General features: G+C 38.3%; 4 protein-coding genes across 6 annotated transcripts; 2 read left to right on the forward strand and 2 right to left on the reverse strand.

The window, feature by feature from the left end:
• The first annotated feature begins 793 nt into the window (after positions 1-793).
• On the forward strand, positions 794-2,253 carry LOC111793216 (uncharacterized). Its single transcript, XM_023674997.2, has one exon. The coding sequence runs from the start codon at positions 1,241-1,243 to the stop codon at positions 2,039-2,041; it is 801 nt and encodes a 266-aa protein (XP_023530765.2). The 5' UTR covers positions 794-1,240; the 3' UTR covers positions 2,042-2,253.
• A 373-nt stretch (positions 2,254-2,626) lies between these two features.
• On the reverse strand, positions 2,627-5,942 carry LOC111793206 (histone deacetylase 6). Of its 2 annotated transcripts, none has more exons than XM_087123244.1 (6): positions 5,273-5,942; positions 4,405-4,845; positions 4,177-4,319; positions 3,871-3,958; positions 3,630-3,757; positions 2,627-2,966 (listed from the first exon to the last, which is right to left on the reverse strand). In XM_087123244.1, the coding sequence occupies exons 1-6, from the start codon at positions 5,813-5,815 to the stop codon at positions 2,942-2,944; spliced, it is 1,368 nt and encodes a 455-aa protein (XP_086979370.1). In that variant the 5' UTR covers positions 5,816-5,942; the 3' UTR covers positions 2,627-2,941. The 2 variants fall into 2 exon arrangements, with proteins under 2 accessions (XP_086979370.1, XP_023530751.1); XM_023674983.2 differs by having other exon boundaries at positions 2,627-2,952; positions 5,273-5,941.
• A 2,812-nt stretch (positions 5,943-8,754) lies between these two features.
• On the forward strand, positions 8,755-10,570 carry LOC111793210 (uncharacterized). The gene is made up of 3 exons (XM_023674989.2): positions 8,755-9,044; positions 9,227-9,356; positions 9,438-10,570. The coding sequence occupies exons 1-3, from the start codon at positions 8,912-8,914 to the stop codon at positions 10,204-10,206; spliced, it is 1,032 nt and encodes a 343-aa protein (XP_023530757.2). The 5' UTR covers positions 8,755-8,911; the 3' UTR covers positions 10,207-10,570.
• A 1,238-nt stretch (positions 10,571-11,808) lies between these two features.
• On the reverse strand, positions 11,809-17,852 carry LOC111793197 (spermidine copper dependent amine oxidase 2). Of its 2 annotated transcripts, none has more exons than XM_023674974.2 (12): positions 17,265-17,852; positions 16,159-16,268; positions 15,749-16,054; positions 15,333-15,445; positions 14,903-15,233; positions 14,577-14,792; positions 14,212-14,448; positions 13,537-13,722; positions 13,042-13,182; positions 12,442-12,710; positions 12,231-12,312; positions 11,809-12,131 (listed from the first exon to the last, which is right to left on the reverse strand). In XM_023674974.2, exons 1-12 carry the CDS (start codon positions 17,506-17,508, stop codon positions 11,997-11,999), a joined length of 2,370 nt encoding a protein of 789 aa, XP_023530742.2. In that variant the 5' UTR covers positions 17,509-17,852; the 3' UTR covers positions 11,809-11,996. The 2 variants fall into 2 exon arrangements, with proteins under 2 accessions (XP_023530742.2, XP_023530743.1); XM_023674975.2 differs by lacking the exon at positions 17,265-17,852 and adding an exon at positions 16,416-16,715.
• Positions 17,853-18,144: the final 292 nt, after the last annotated feature.

Genomic DNA, 18,144 nt, shown 5'->3' on the forward strand with positions numbered 1-18,144 from the left:
TCTCTTTTATTTTTCTTTCTTTCTAATGTTCACTTCAATATTGAAAAATATATGTGGATGGGTTAGGGTTACTCCCTTTCTTTCATGCCTTCCAATTATTTGAATGGTCTCGGCCCCGTAAACAGTTTGACGTGTTCATTCAATACTCAAGTTCATATCTTAAGACAAATTCTTGTTTACGATATAGATTGAGGTGATTTTAGATTGACACATGGATCGTACAATTCTAAGTTTCTTTTTTTGTTTTTTCATAAATTTTCTATCGAGCAAGTCTAACATGGGAATTATTATTACAAAATAATATTATATTTTAATTAAGGTTGATTAGGTTTAATGTAAATCTTAATCATATTGCTTTATGGCTACGAAGTAATGAGTTGTCTGTATGTGGATCCCATTGAATAGTTGATATTTTGAAGGAGAGTCATCGGGCTTAACCTAGTTTTAAAAAGAGACCCTAATGGCTAATGCTAGGCAAGTAAGCCCAAAGTTATATATGAGTGTAGGCCCAATGAGGGCCCACCAGACAAGATTCTGATTCTTATTCCATGGAGGAACCTAATCATCCATCTATTACTCCTATATGTTCTTTGACAGATAGGCAATAAGCCCTTTTATAAAGTTCCATCTTTTTCGTGAGAATTATGTAACCGGTAGCATTTTTTTTTTAGTTTAACTAAGTCGTGGGAGTTTAAATTTTTGACATTTTAGTTAGTTGATTATATAAGGCCTCTCGATGTCCACCGAACGAGATAGGAGGATGAAAAAGTCCTCCTCCTATTTCAATCTCGATCTCGACAAGAAATTTCATTTATTTTTTTATGATAATTGGAGGTATTAAAACTCAAATCAACGTGAATTTTCTCTATTTGTTTAATAAAAGTTTTGAAAAACTAATGTAAGCAATGCATTTAATTCAAACTAGCTCATTCATTATTAAGGATTAAGAGAAGTGAATGAGAGTGGAAAGTTGACGAGAGATTACAGAAAAAGGCATTTGAATGCTACATCAACTTACTTGTGAAAGATAACATCTTTAATCAAAACGGAACGTGAATGCCATTAATTAACACTATGTACTCACTTTGAACATGAGGCCACACCGCTCTCATTCATTCAACTCACAGTTCTATACCAATTTGTGTTCACAATTCAAGATATCTTCAAAACAAACAAAGAAAAAAAATATGGAAAAAAAGTAAATGAAGAGTCAGATCATACCTCCAAGTTTTGATCCAAAATGAAGGAGTTATCCTTCTTTCTCTTCAAGAACTCTCTGGCTGCAAAGATGAGAAAAGGCTTTAGAACTTTCTGCAATGGCGACGGCTCCACCTCCACGCTCAACCAACACAAAACCAACCAGGATCCCTTCCCTGCCTCGCCCGACATGCCCTGCACACAAAACCAGCCATCCTTGGAGGAGATGATTCTTCAGCTGGAGCTGGAGGAGGAGACGGCAAGAAGGACTAAACTCTGCAACTACGATGAGATGCGAGGCAGGATGTCGTGCGTAAACAACTCGGATATCTTACGCTCTGCACGGAATGCCTTGAATCAGTACCCTCGGTTTTCCCTCGATGGAAAGGATGCAATGTATCGATCTTCATTTAGGGATGCTGCTGAAAAGGGTGGGAGGAAATCAGTTTGCTGTGAGTATGCTCTCAGAGGGAGAATTCATGAGAACGAGTTCAATTTGACGTTAGAAACAGCCTTGCGGTTGCCATCGACGATAGCTGGAGAGAGTGTCGTGTGGCGCAAACCAGGAGTTGTAGCCAAGTTGATGGGTCTCGAGGCGATGCCGACGCCGGTGAATGCTGAATATGGCACAGCGAAGTTGAGCTCTATTTTGAAGAAACAGAGTCTAAGGAAGAGAGCTGGTTATAAGAGGCATGAAAAGGAGAGGAGATTTTGCATGGACTATTCGGGTTCTGATGGCACTATAACTGGCAGGCTAAGCTCTTGCAGTTCAAACAATGGGCGCTATATTGTGAAGCCAATTGCGACAGAATCAGCAGCATGGAAAGCCAGGCATTTTCTATAGGTCTTCACTTTTTTATCTTACTTTCTTTTTCCCTCCTTTCATTACATGTCCTCCAAATAAAGGCTAAGATACAGATGGGACGGATATTGAATAGAAGAACAGTGGTAGCATCTCCAAGGCTAGCCAGAAAACACCTATAATTTCAAGGAATCTTGCAGAGCCTTTTGCCAATGTTTTACCTTATTCTTAGTAGCTCTAGTTTCTTTACATCACTGAATCATGATCCATAATGACCAAGACAAAGTTTCAAGTTTTTCTTTGCCCCCAAATTAAAATCTAAGCTAACCACTCCTAGTTTTGGGTTGAGGTCGAGTCGGGTCAGTCGGTGTGTCTATCATGTGGACACCAGCACAGCTAGGTTCAATGATGTTGGTGAGGTGAGATGGAGTGTTGTGCAAGGTAAGGCTGCTGTTTGAAAAGGGCGATTAGTGTTGAGCAATGCAGACGTTGGCAAGGGGACAACATTACAGCAAAGTAGGCAATAATGCCGAAAAAACACACATGCAGCAAAGTAGGCATAATCATTCAGCAAATGTACGCAGTTAAAGTGTATGGTGATGAGAACTTTTAATTATGAACAGTATATTTCATAAACACCAGAGAATAACACCAAGTTTATATGAACTCCAAAATATTTGTACAAAAGTCTCCGATGTAAATGCCCTTGATTCCTGTTTACGTATTCCTTGTGTGTACAAATTCTAAATTTCATGTCGAGAAAATAATATTATCGGTATGTTCCAATGCCTAATCAAAAGACAAAACCCAGGCTTTAAGAACTATGACTTGATCCTAAGTGTCTCTTACGAAACTGGTGAGACTTCTAGGTCGTCGAGAAATCTACACATAGTATTTGTCAACGAGGTTGATGGTCCATGTTCTTATCTTCCTCCATACCATCTACTTCGTCCCTGCATCACGTGTACTGATATTCAGATATTAAAGCTAAGTTCTTTGCAAAAATTGAAAAGCCTCAATATAGCACAAGATATATGCAGTACACCACAAGATATATGTAGTACACCATCTTTAGAATTTAATATAAGTGTTGAGACACGCTCATTGTGAGATCCCACATCGATTGGAGAGGAGCACGAAGCATTCTTTATAAGGGTGTGGAAACTTCTCCCTAGTAGATGCGTTTTAAAAACCTTCCGGGAAGTCCAAAGAGAACAATATCTGCTAACGGTGGACTTTGACTATTAAAAATGGTATCAGAGTCAAACAATGGGCGATGTGCCAGTAAGGAGGCTACGCCCCTAAAGAAGGGGAACACGAGGCGGTGTGCCAGGGCCCTGAAAGGGGTGGGGATTGGGGGTCCCATATCGATTGGAGAAGGGAACAAGTGCCAGCGAGGACGCTGGGCCACGAAGGGGGGTGGATTGTGAGATCCCACGTTGGTTGGGGAGGAGAAAGAAACATTCTTTATAAGGGTGTGGAAACCTCACCCTAGTAAACACGTTTTAAAAACCTTGGGGGGAAGCCCAAAGAGGACAATATCTGCTAGCGGTGGGCTTAGGCTATTACACTCATCCTCCCCAGCAACAGTAAAATAGTGCAAGAAAGTAAATAGAGCTTAAGCCTTTACCTCGTCAGATTATTTACACCAGGCCCTTCACTGTTATTTGGTCGCTTTCTGTTTTCTTCAGCATCAGAATCATAATCCTCACCATTCCAGATGCGGCGTTTGGGTCTTCGTTCCATGTTCTCTTCCACCTGACATCCAAAGAAACCAGCATGAATCTCAAGAGAGAAAAAGAAAGTACAAAAGAAAAACAGAAATTATGAAGCAATGTGCAGGGTAAAGTATGGTTCAGGTTGTGTGTCACCTCTTCTGGAACTTCTGAGGAAGGAGTCATCTGGAAAGGTACACTGGGGGCATGTGGGAGTCTAGAGAGTTGCTCCAGCAGGGTGTTCCTAGAATAAGTGATACAGGAGGCAACTTATCTATATTAAAATTTTCAGTAAGACAGCACAAAAGCATAGAAGTTCTTAATATATAAAACGAATGAGCAAGAAATGATCTATTCTCGTAAATACGGGTTATCCGTTGCTCACACTATTTCTGCCAACAGAACTAAGTTTACGATGTTCATATGAAAGAAGCATCAAACCAACACAAAGTCACAAGTCACCTTATCTTTTCCATGTCTTTAGGGGAATTTAGATTCTCCATGTTGGATGGTTCTATATGAAGAGTATAATCAGGTCCAAAATACTCGAAATACTCGTTGTAAGGCAATTTGTTGTCTGGTTCAACTCCAACAGCAACTGCTGTCTGCTGACACAAAACCCCCCACTCGTAACGAAGTATCTTAACCACAAGAATGTAAAATTAAGTACACAAGGAAGACCAGACAGACCTCGTAACACCAACAGCGAGCAACATTGCGGATAGTATATCCTCCTCCGCCTAACACCATTAAAGGAACGTTAAACGATCTCAAGAAACGAAGACAATCTGCATGGCCCTTCACAGATAAGTTGAAGCACCCCAACCTATCACCAGCTAATGAATCAGCTCCACATTGGAGTACAACCGCATCAGGCTGATACACCTCCATAACTTTTTGAATGAGTGGCCTAAACAGACCACGGAAACTGTCATCATCCATTCCATCATTTAGGGGGACATTAAGGGCATAGTTTTTACCAGACCCTACTCCAACATCCTTAATGTGCCCTGTCCCAGGAAAGAAATCCCCAAATTTATGAAAGGAGACCGTCATTACTCTGTCAGTAGTATAAAATGCCTCCTCCACGCCATCACCATGATGGACGTCAATGTCAATGTATAGTACACGCTGCACAATGATATTTAGCAATTTAGAAAGTGGAAGCACAGCTGAGGCTAGCTAAAGCTTTAACAGGATGATCTTATGCGTTGGTCAAAAATATTGAAGAGAATTTTCTTCACTCAGCCAATTCACATTTAATTCCACATCGCAAACAACAAATCGTACTCGAAGTTCAAGAGAAAAAAAAAAAAAAAAAAATGAAGTAAATGTGTAATCCAGCAACCACAAACTCTTCATTTGTAAAGCAGACTTCTTCAAGCAAAAAATTTCAGTCGGCCAAATCACAACAAGTCCCTCATTGCTAAACAATCAATCATACTCGAAGTGCAAGAAAATAAACTAAAAAAACTCAAAACTTGGAAAAATATATAACTCGAAGAACTAAGTATCCAGCACAGTTGGCCAAAACTAAAGCTTAAGAGAACACAATTACCTTGTGATACTTCAGCAGCTCAAGGATGCCCAATACAATATCATTAACGTAACAGAAACCGGAGGCCTCAGACTTCTTAGCGTGATGAAGCCCACCAGCCCAATTGATAGCAATATCAGCATCGCCACGATTGAGCTTGACGGCAGCACCAATGGAGCCGCCAGCAGAGGCCTGGCAGAAGCCGAATAAGCCATCAAAAACAGGGCAGTCCTCACCAACATTAAAGCGCTTGAGATAGCGAGAGAAGGAGTGATCTGACAGCGTTTCGGGTGACACGGAGGCTAGGAAATCGACATAGTCATCGGAGTGGAATCTCTGGATATCCTCCGTACCGGCAGGGTAAGGCCGGTTGATCTCCATCCGACGGTGGAGGCCGTAGTGAACGATGAGGTTATGGGCCATGCGAATACGGTGAGGTTTCATCGGATGACCTTGGCCGTAATAGTAATCACCAATTGTGGGCTCGTAGAAATAGGTCACTCGACGTTTCCGGCCGTCAGGACCTGACGGAAGTGAAGCGCCGCCGTAAGTATCATCCGCCATAGCCACCCTCTCTTCGCCGCCGCCCGGTCGACGACTCCACTTGCGGATTGAAGAAAAGTGAAAACACAGAGAATTAAGACGAAGAACCTGCAACAACAAACAACAGCAGATTGAATTCAGCGAAAACTCGGACAACAGGCGTGAGTAAACCAGTTTAAATATGGGCCGGATCAATACGTTCAAAGCCTCAAAATCGGCCCAAACTGTAGCCCATGATTCCTAATGCATGATAGACTAATGGGCCATCAACGAGAAGGCCCACAAAATAAAGAAACTCATAAGGCCCATATCAAGTTTGGGCTGGGCTGAAACAAGAAGTCAAGTTTGGGCCCCCTGAAAAGTTAGAGCTTCAAGAGTTTGAACCAGCGTGAGATATATTAGGATTTTTATTTTACTTTTTGTTTGGGGAAAAAACTTTTATAGTGATTTGAAAATGAAGGCATTTGGTTGTGAGGGCAAAGTAATTTAAAGCCTCCACTTTGATTGGAAAATGTGGGGATTAGTTACACCCTAAAAGCCCAATAGATTCTTTACCTATTTTTTAAGTTACCTTACTCCAATTATATGATAAGATATATATTTATATATATATTTCGCTCATATTAATAAAAAAATATCTTTAAAATTAAAATTATTTATAGTTAATTATTATTATTATTATTATTATTTTTTTTTTTTTTTTGGTGAGCAGCTTGAAAATTTATAAATTACATGCTTTTTTAAATTATGAAAATAAAAATAAATTAAAAATTAAAACGATGTTCAATTTCTTCTAGAACATTTTTAAAGTTTTCTCGGCCAAAATCAAAATTGTCCAAAATAAAAAATAAAAAATAAAAAATAAAATTAAAGGAAAAAGGGTTACTGATTAAAATTATGCCAAAGGGTTTTCAAAATCATGATATACTTTTCATGATTGGTACAGCTTTTAATTATATCAAATGATTAATTTCATTTTAATCAAATTTAAATTTTATATTCTTTATATTTATTTTATTTAAAGGAAAATATACACATTAAATAACCACCAAATTAATTTTTGTAAGCAACTTTCTTTTTCCCTTTTTAAAAATTAAAAACATCAAGCTTTGGGATAGGATAATTTTATAATAAATGATTTCTCGTAAATCTGTAAAAGAAATTAAAAAAAATTATTGAAACAATTAATGCTGGAATATAATGTACGTGTACATAACATTTATATTCCGACATGTTATTTTTCACGTGTGAACCACGATTTTCGTGGCCCCATAATCAATGCGTTTATTTATTGAGGGGAGAAAAATATATGCTATATAATTCTAATTTTGGAAAATAAAATCTTTCAACTCTCTTCACTTTATTTATTTATTTATTAATATTTAGGTGCGTAATTAATTTATATATTGTTATTTTATCCAAAAACAAAACAAATCCCAACTTTTCTGTATGATTATATTAATATAAGATGAGTGAACGAGGCAATAGATAATGGGCAGAATACAATCACGTATTTGTGACCGTTGGATGAGGGTCAAAGTCGAAAGTCGGATGAAAGGAGAGAGGATGATTGGAGTAAAATATTGGTAGTGATGTAGTAGCGGAGCAGGGAATGATTGCTATCGAAAAGACCGACAGAAAATGTAGAGAGCAGGGCGGCCGTACACGAGTGGTGGGCTGCGATTCGTGAAGGAAGAGAGATAAGATTTATCTTTTAATTAATTTTCTCTCTTCCACGTGGCAGTCTCATAGACCATCACCAGACCTCCAACCAATCATTGAGTTTGAAGCTTCGTTGTAATTTCTTGTACCACCAGGTGTTCAGCCATCTATTGCTCCATATTGCTTGCCACGTGTATTACGTGGGTCCCTACTTTTTTTTCTCCAAGCGAATAAGTAAAAGTAATTTTATTTATTTTCCGGAATGTAATATTTTTGTAAGAGATGTATGTATGTTATAATTGAAGAAATTGCAAATAATAATAATAATAATAAAAGTGGAAAATGATTAGTGGATATTAAATGTTAGAAGTCAAAATTGAAAAATAGAGGAGGGTGGGCCCAGGATCGATTGATGTAATAGTGTCGGTCGGCTCCATTTCATAATTAATAATTTATATAGTTTTAAATTTATTCTTAAAAAAAGAATTTAACAAAAAAAACATGTTTTTTAAAATTGTTTTGCACTGCTAATATTAGCTGGCACGCATTGAGTCACTGACGACTCGTGTTTCGCTTCGTGGCTCGTTTTTCTGGCTTCCCTTTTGCTATTTAATCTTTGACTATCGGACGACATGTCGGCTGGTCATGATAGGAACGAGAGAAGAAAGAGGGAAAAATATTTTATTTTTCTAATATTAAAATACTGATTATGATTTCAAATATACCGTAATTTATGAACTTATATATTTATTTCATTTTCATCCTCTATTTTTAAATAATAATTTATTTTTCCATTATTAATACTTCAACATAACCACATAAAATATGTATAGTTTATAATTTATTTAAGTGTTAGTAATTTTACAAAGTTGGAGATAAATAATATTAAATTTATTCATCATGACATTTTTTTCTATTAAAAAATAGTTTATTTTCCAATAAATTCATCTAACTAAAATAAACTACATCAAGAAATTAGCGGACATTGTTTGGTTTGACCCGTTATATATAGTTATTTAAGAGGTTTATGTTAGGGAGAGAGTTTCACAACCTACAAGAAATGGTTGGCGAGGTGGGATCTGACATACTATTTTGGTAGATAAAATACTAATTATGATTTGTTAGAGATTAGAAGAATTGATTAAATGATTAAGAGGGATTAAGGAAGAAAGAAGGTTTATGAATGAGTTGATATGTAAGAAAGGAAAGGAAGTGAGAAATGTGGAAAAAAGAAGGGCAGAATTGCGTAAAACCCACTTGATTGCTTTAAGTATGATTTAGAATGGTAAGTATGATTAGAGTGGAGTGATTTGGGCAACTCCTAATCCAAAAACATGTAAACAAAATATATAACTTCAAATCAAATTCCACATCCCTGACTTATAACCCACTGCCACTCTCACTCTGTACACTTCCAAATTCCTCTGTTTTTCCTTTTGCTTTTTTCGCTTTCTGATGGGACGCAATTCTTGTTGCTTGAAGTCTAAACTCCGCAAAGGCCTCTGGTCGCCCGAGGAAGATGAAAAGCTCTTCAATTACATTGCCACTTTCGGCGTCGGCTGCTGGAGCTCTGTCCCTAAGCTCGCTGGTACGTCCTGCTTTCGTCTCCTCAGAACAGACCAAAACTTGAACCCTTTAAAGCTTTTCTCTCTAATTTGGGTTTGTTCGGGTTTTGAGAAGTAATATAAAACTCCTTGCTTTGGGTTTCTTTGGTTCCTCCATTTCTGGGTTTTGATCGGTTTTTCTTACTGTTTGATTGATTTTTTGCAGGGTTGGAAAGGTGTGGGAAGAGTTGTAGGCTGAGATGGATAAACTATTTGAGGCCTGATTTGAAGAGAGGGATGTTTTCACAGCAAGAGGAGGATCTCATTATCAGTCTCCATGAAGTTTTAGGCAACAGGTGCATAAGAATTTCGAATCACGAACCAAAATGGATCTTTCCGCCTCTGTTTTTGAACCTTTTTATGTGGGATTTTTGCAGGTGGGCTCAGATTGCAGCTCAATTACCAGGAAGAACAGACAATGAGATTAAGAACTTTTGGAATTCATGTCTGAAAAAGAAGCTGATGAAGCAAGGAATCGACCCGGCAACCCACAAGCCATTGGAGGAGAATATGGAAGGCATGCAAGATCAGAAGCCAAGAATGGGAGCAGCGCCTCATCATCTTCATGGGAATATCTCCAACCTCACCATTTCTTCAAATGATTCAAATCATCACTACAAACAAATAGAAGACTCATCGCACCACTTTGTAAACAAGATTGAATTCGACTCTCTCAGCTCATACTTTGGTGCTCCAATTCAACACCAGTCCAACATCAGATCATGTGACCAAAACTTTTTGTACTCAAGTTCAAGTTTTGGGATGCCAAGTTATTCGAGTTCTGAACATGGGAACACGTCAAGAACAGATTTTTCAGAGAATTCAGCATCTGGGTTGAGCTCATTCTTCATGAATGAAGTGAAAGAGAGCTCAAGCAATAGCTCGGTGGTGAGCAACTATTCAGGGTTCCATGGGAAGCTGAACAATGGGGGATATTCATGGGAAGCTGAGAACAAACTGGAGAGTTTGTTTCAGTTTCAGACAAATGAAGTGAAAAACATGGAATTGATGAAGGGAAGTTCTTCAAGGGAAGAAACAAAGATGATTCAAACTCAAAATAACTCATCAAATTTTGGAAGCTATCCCTTAATGTCAATGTCAGAAAACGCAGGAGGAGGGAGCTTTGGAGTGTTCGATCAGATATGAAATGTAAATTCTTCCACCAGAGATTGCATTTCAGTATTTTTTTTTTTTTATAATTTTTGTTAACAGTGAGATTGTTGATAGTGAAAGAGGGTTTCCCATAGAGAGGCTTGAAATGAAATGGTATTTGATGTGATTGAATGAGTGAAAAGAAAACAAAACCATATTGCTTATGCTTCATCTTGTTGTAATAAGAATGAATGTAAGCGATAATGGGTTGTTTTCCATTCCATACAAACAGTATGTGTTAGTTAGTTGTGGAATCTTGATGGGCATGAATTAGGAGTATGAGGCCCTCCAAAAAGGTGTAATACTTGGTTTGTATTGTATGATCCATTATTGGAGAGAGGGAGGAGATTCTGCTGTACGTTTCGTTTTGATTTTCTGGGTACACTACAGACACCTGCTGCTACTACAACTTAAAAGTAAGAGAGAGATGTTTTAACTCTGTCTGTAAGCGTAACAGAGCTCCGTCGTTGATTTTGTGTCAATTTTGTTGGGGTTTGTTGGTTCAGTGGATCATAATAAGATGAACAACAATTGTTTCTACGAATCCTTAAAGGAAGTGAATTGGATAGGATGGTATTATTATGGGTTGTGATTCGTTGAATGAAGAGAGAAAAAATGGGTGAGAAGAAAAGGCAGAACCAACCGCAGGTACAATTTGGGTTGGACAAGATGGAACTGCTAATTGTTCTTTTCAATAATAACCAATCAAATCAAACCGACCCCCTCCCTCCCTCTCTTTTCAACACACACACACACACACACAACTTTTGCTACGTCATATGAATGATTGATATGTTTTTCTTTCAAATTTTAATTTTTTGAAGGTCAACTGAAATACAAGATTAGAAGCAAAATCATTACATATAAGAATCATATGCTCTGCTAAACTGTTTTTCATGTAAGCCTTTTAAAGTTTGGTCCCGAAACAAAGAGTCTTCAAAAAGGTTTCTCTGCCAATTTGGTCAAATTCATCCATCCAACCACCCAATTCGATGCGAACTTTTTTGGGTAATAAATTAAGTGTGCCGACAAGAAGATAGTCTAAATATGAGTCAGTAAGGAAAGGCACTAAAAGAGAGAGTTCTATTTGACAGTGATGGTGTCCGTAACTTTAGGGAAAAGCCTCTGCCTCTGCCTTTTCCGGCCTTCTTATCTTATATGTAAAGCTTCACAAAGTTTCAAGGACTGTTAAATCAAATTGTTTGCTGTAATCAAGGAGCCACTGATTACGCAACAAATATAATGATGGTGGTGTGTGTGTGTGTGGCTGGCTGGCTGGCTGCTCCTTCAAATTCCCCTGAAAGTTAAATGGCAAAGTTGAAGAAAAGTTACACCATCCATCCTAATTAAGATTTGACTTTAATTGACGAGGCAAAGGATGCCTGCTGTGCCCTTGTTTGAACAATCATGGAGATCAAAGATAAGGAAAGAAAATCCTGAGTGATATCAATCTTTGAAGGATAGATAGTCCTTGTATGGGTTTATGGAGGCAGAGAAAACAAGAAGAGGGATATGTGGTTTGCCTGCCGCCATAGAAAAACAGGACACCTCACACAAACTTTCAACAAAACAACTAGACTTTGTAGGTAGATGCCATTACTGTCAACATCATAATATGCATATTGATAACGTTCAAGTGTTTAGAAAACTAGACACATATTGTTCTATTAACAAGGGGAAGGGGAAGGGGAAGGGGAAGGGGAAGGGGAAGCAACCCACTGGACTTAAGAACGGACAATAGAATATAAAATTTAAAAGGAAAGGAGCAGTGATGATCACACAGTTCAAAGCTTTGCCATAATGGGGGCCTGAATTGGTTTCGCCACTCCATTTTCTTTAGCGTCGGCGTCTTTTGAATCTAATTCGCAAGTACTGGGCGGGACATCAACAGCAGGAGAACAGTTGAAAAACCCGTGTGGCTGCATCATCCACAAACATTACAACAAAAAGGATCAGGAAAACTATACCACAAATTGACACTAATGCTTTGCACAAGATACAGAAATAGATAGAAATACCATGAGCAAAAAGCCAATGTGATCCACAGGCATAACAGGCCAGTCTTCCAACCGAGGAACGTGCGTGATCCCGAATACGTACCTGCACAAAAAGAACAGGTGAAAATTAACATGACATCAAGGAAGGAATGCAAAAACATGCACAGAAAATCTTAAATAAGCAGCTCAGCTAATATGTCTACGTGGAAACAGAAGAAGAAAGGAAACTGACCAAAGGACTATATCAGTTTCTTCCAAGGGGCGATTCTGCTTGACCCATGTAGACAATCCTTCCCCAACGCGAGGATTCTGATTGGGGAACTCCCCTCCAGGAAACATCTCATCACGTGAATATTGAGTCACCCAAAGATTATGCTTCAAGAAAGAAGCTCTTCTAAGAAACTTGGCCTCTGAACCAGCTAATGGCAAACAATTTGAACCAGGCAATAGCTTGTACCCTGTTAACTGCCCAGTTCGATTAACAGTCCTAGTATTTCGCACCTGGAACAAAAGGACCAATATTTACTCAGTCACAACCGTATGATATGATAGACAGATTGAAATCACCTTCTAATAATTTAGTGTCAAACTAAAAGCAATAAAGAAAATCTTAAAACTAAATAAAATTATATATCTATGTCTTCTCTACATTTGGAAGGCACAAGTCTCTAGCTTAATAGATGATTTCTTTAAACATTTTTTGAAGAACAAGCAAAGAAAGTGAAAGAACAATATATAATAGAAAACATTGGTTTCCAAAAGTCTTAATGTTGTTCATGAAATTGAGTTCAATAGCCTAGAAGTATTGAGCCAGCAGAAGAATGTTCCTTACTATCCAGTGGCGAGCGGTCAAAGGACTACAATCACGCATAGCTTGCATTTCAGACTTGAGCAATGTCTCTTCAGCGTAGAAGGCATTGTTGTGGACATTGTTCTCCCCAGGTCCTTCAACTTTCAAATCCACCTCAACTACCTACGAGCATGTTAAGTGGGAAAGTCTTAATATAAGAAGAACGATGACCGATGTAGTGAAATCAACTATGTATAAGATTTTTTCAAAACATCCATGGATGAAAGCCTTATTACATGATGTAACTCATTATGAAATACAATTGGTCTTTTCTCTTCTGATTCCTAAAATCTCTGTGATCTTTCTATATTCACCAAGTTAAAAAACTGAAAATTATCATTCCATCCTACATTATTTGATAGAAAACTAATACGACACTAGCTTGAATGATTGAATCCAAAAGCCATTAGATATCTTTTTACCATTAGCGCATTTGGTATATATACACTCGGCAACTTTCCAAGGTTAAAGACGCACCTGATTGAAAGCTTCACCAGGCTTGCAATCAACGGCCATGTCCATACGAGCAACAAAGAAGTGTTGGTGCACTGGGGCATACAAACCTGGTGCAATCATTGTGCCATACTTTCGATATTCACCAGGTTGTAAGGCTCCTAGACTGAGAATTCCAGTTAATTTGACTTCAGCTTCAATTTTCCCATCCTGTAATATCATTTACATATCAGCAAACCTCCACTAATGAAAAAAATTAAGAAAGAGCGTTGGTAGAGAAAATGTCAAGAGACTAAAAATAGAAACTTTGTACTGATATCTATTGCCTAGCATCTGAAATCACAAACAAAATTCCTGTACATATAATTCCCGTAGAAACAATTTTTATACATTCTTTAGCTATATGAAAAGTTGCCTGTCCCAAGCAGGTTAAATTTTTAAAGCACCGGTGAAAATTAGAATCATTACTAATCCAGGGTGTTCTTTTGTCCAAAACAAAGAGGCGTTCATTTTCCCAACTTGAGGAAATCAACATTGTGTGGGGTGTTTCCCGATTCTATATTTCATGGTCACGAGCAGTATATTTAAGGTCATCTGTTTAAACATAAAGCTAAAATCTTATTCGAAAATGCTATTGAAGAATTTTGCAAGACTTGGTCAGTACCAATTTTGAAAGAGAAAGAAATGCCATCAACTTACCTGATAGAAGTGCCAAAAGAATCCATACTCATAATTAGCCACAGTACAAATGAAGGACACAGTAAGCCGCCTAGATCTTCTAACTTCTGCCAATCCTGTCCTCCAGTCTTGATGCTTCCACAAAATTCCGTGATCCTCTTCATGCATACACACACAATTTTCAATTGTTTCGACGCCACCAGTGAAATTTGTGAAGTGAGCATCAAAGTACTTAATGTAACCCAGACAATCACATCCCTGTGACAATGATTTATCAACATTTAATTGGATTGGATCAAAAAGACACTGCTATAGCTTGATCACATGATATGACTGTGGAGCAAAAATAAATAAATAAATAAATAAATAAATAAATAAATTCAAACCTTCTTCAGAGAATGCGCATTTTTGCCCAGTCCATCCTCTCCTGCATCAAAAGCATTCTTTCTATAATGTGGATCATTTGGATCTCCATATGGGACGACCATTTCCACAAAACTTAGTCGATGTGCTACAGGCCTTCGCCCTCTGCTGCCATCAACATAAGCTACAGAGTATATAACCAAACCCTCTCTAGGAGTGAAACCAATACGAAAATTCCACTGTCAAAAGGGAAAAGAAAAGACCCAAAAAAAAAAAATCAAGTCAAATTATGAACCAAGCAAAATTTATAATAAATTTTTTAAAGAAAAGAAACCCCCGTAACATCCACCTTTTGCCATTCTACATAGTAGCCATTGACACGAAAGCTTGGACCTTCAGGCTGAACTATCTGTAAAGGCTTCAGATCACTACGATCAACACCACCTCTTGTTTCACCTGAAGTATAGTTCCTCAATGGATCAGCAGGAGGTAGTGGAACAAGCTTTCGGTCTTCAAATTCTATAACCACCATATTTTGCATATCAACTAGGACATGTATGCCCTCAACTGGGCGAGCATATCCATTTTCCATTGGGCAGTCACTTTCAGTTCTACAAAAAATAAGAGGTTTAGCAAGTCTTCGACAAGGAGCATCGACTTCACTGTGATAACCAACACACCTGCAGCAAAGAGAGATTAATCATATTAGACACAAAGGTGTGGCACTTGATAAACCGTGACAAATACAAACAATGAACTGGATTATTGATAATACTTGCCAAGGATCAACCATAACCAAATCCATATCTTCAATACCCCTCTTCTTCATAGCCTCTATGAATGGAGGATATTCTTTGACAATAGCCTCACATTCTGCATATTCAGCAGCATCCTAAAATAGGATGGAATGAGCAAATTAGTTTAATATCCAAGCACTCAATATCCTTGTAATTGAAAAACTATTCTGATATTATTTGTAAATGAAAAGTTGTTCTTCATTTTTCAATCCTAACAGGTTTTCACCCCAAACAAAGCCGCAATGCAACAAACAACTATTGATATTTCACATTCAATTTAAGTGACCGGCAAAAGTAAATGTAACGATGCTTTGGAGCTTTCAAAAAGCAAATACTCCTATGATAAAGACACTATTTGTGAAAATACGTGCAGTAAATAACAGGCGTTAAAAACATACCATGGGAGGTTGAACCTCGGGAACAACTGTAGAAGATATAACTTTTCCCCTGTGATGTCCACCTCGGGTTACTGCATGAACCTCGGACAGCTCAACAATCCATAGGCTTGTCTCATTTGACTTCTTATTGTAAACAGCAATCCTTGCCCTTCTTGGAGGAAGCTTTGTGGGAATAACGGGTCCTCCCTTAGTTTTAGGAAGTAAAGATGGTTGGAATGGAGGGAAAAAATATGCATCTGCCAAGGCAACAACATGTTTTTCTGGTTCCAGTAGCACCACTTCAATAAAACGCATGCTATCTCTGACCTGAAACAATGAAAATAGCTCATCACAATCACAAGCAATATACCACAGATTCCATTATCCAAATTCAATAGCCATAAAATGGATTGCATAGTAGCAGTAACAACCTCTGGCGTGGCTCCAGCTGCCCTGACGGTTGCCACTGCAACCGAGATTTCAGCTGCTGACAGAGGCTCAAGAGGATGTCTTGATTGTGCCCTCAACATAGTGGGAACAACTGTACAACCAATTAACAGAAATGCATGAGAAATCATCTACAAGAAACGCTCGTACCATCATTAAAAGGGTGGGGGAATATATTTTGTGAACAAAAGGAATCATGATCAAATCTATGGAAGATACTAACATCAATCATCTACTGTACCTTTAATTCAGACTAGCAACAGTGTATGAGATATGAGCATAGAAATTAGATCAAGAAAACGTAAGAAAAAATATAGAGCACGTATAAGTGAAAAAAACTTCGTCCTATAAAATGGACGAAATAAGGAGCTGGGAACAATCAAGGGTTAAGGAACAAATCCAGTAAGCTGTACTGTAATTTATCAATGATAAGATGAACTAGAGGAGGATGCGGAAAAAAGTAGAAGCACCGAGGAAGTGGAGAAAATAAATAGTGGCTTCTAGAAAACATTATGGTGGATGGGCAGAAAAAGAACAGAAACAAACAAGTGGCTACTAAAATGTCAGATTTCACCAATCCAACTTTATCTTCCCTTGCTCAACCCATTCTTATTTCCACATGGCACCTGCATAATTGACTTTCATAAAAGGTCGTGAATTTGAGGCCATAAATGAAAAGGCAAAAGAAGGGTCCCATAAGTGGTAAATTTCGACATTTTAGACAATGTATGATAGGGTAAGCAAGTGGTAACTACGGCCTCCAAAGTCACAGAAAAGGATAATGCGAAATCCCACACGCAGTCTCTCTCCCTTCCCCCAAATGATTCAATAATAGCATACAAAACAAACGATGCTTACACCGACGGAAATATAATAAACTCACAGTAAATGCATTTACGTTACGGAGCTCTAAACGACAAGGACATGACAATAAAATCTCAATTTCGGCCCCCAAGGAAAAAACAATAAAATAGATCAAAGTCACGGAACGTCATATCAAGCACAGCTTTATGTCGAGATTCCAGGTCATCAATCAGGGAGATAAGCGTGAGAAGAACAAAAAATCATCGAAAGGGAAGAAGAAACGTGCCTTTGGCGGAAGCATTTGTGGAAGATTCAGGAATCGCATCGACAGGACGAATTAACGACGGCATGGCAACATTCTTGGTACGGCGATCGTCGGCGCGATCGTTCGAGGGCACGTTCCAATCTTGGACGGCATTGGCGGAAGCAACAAGAGGCGCAGCCTCTCGAGGAACGGAAGTAGAACCGGCACCACTCGCATGGCAACAAGCATCAGTTGAAAACGTCGCTTTTTTCGAAGCTGAGGCCATTGCAAAGGATTCTTGAGCTTGCCAATTCCGCAACAGTAAGTCTCAACACAATCCACTGACATACAGCAAGATCACTGGCACCCTGCCTTCTCTGTTTCTCCTCCGCCGCCACACACAGACTCTCTTCGATGCCAACTCCTCTCAATACACCACAATCAACAAAGCAAAAAGAATGAGAGAAAAATCAAACCAGAAGAAGTAGATTCCCGTCCCGAATCCAGGGTTTCTCCAAGAAACAGATCAGCAAACCGAAACGAGACGATCTCTGAGAAGAGAGAGGGAAGAAAAACCCGATTGAGAAAAAGGGGGAAAAGAGAAAATATGAACTGTTACTGAAGTAGAAGGAAGCGAAATGGGCATATTTATAGGCGTCCGTGACAGGTGGACACCACGTGCGCTCCCCTCTCGTTAGCAATTTTGATTAAAAAATAAAAATAAAAATAATTAAATTGAAATTTTAATTATTACCGATAATTATGATAATGCGCATTAAAAGTTTAAAATTGATAAAAGGAGCGATAGGGGCAAGTCTATTAGATAAGTGGCGCGCGAAATGGGAGAGGAAGTGATAGCTGATAGGGGCCTCAGCTTTTGGTAATAGACAAAAGAGTTCGTCATTAGGGGCATTGGGTCACC

The sequence above is a fragment of the Cucurbita pepo genome, chromosome 4 (assembly GCF_057944985.1).
Source record: "Cucurbita pepo subsp. pepo isolate OVF chromosome 4, ASM5794498v1, whole genome shotgun sequence".
NCBI classification, from domain to species: domain Eukaryota; kingdom Viridiplantae; phylum Streptophyta; class Magnoliopsida; order Cucurbitales; family Cucurbitaceae; genus Cucurbita; species Cucurbita pepo.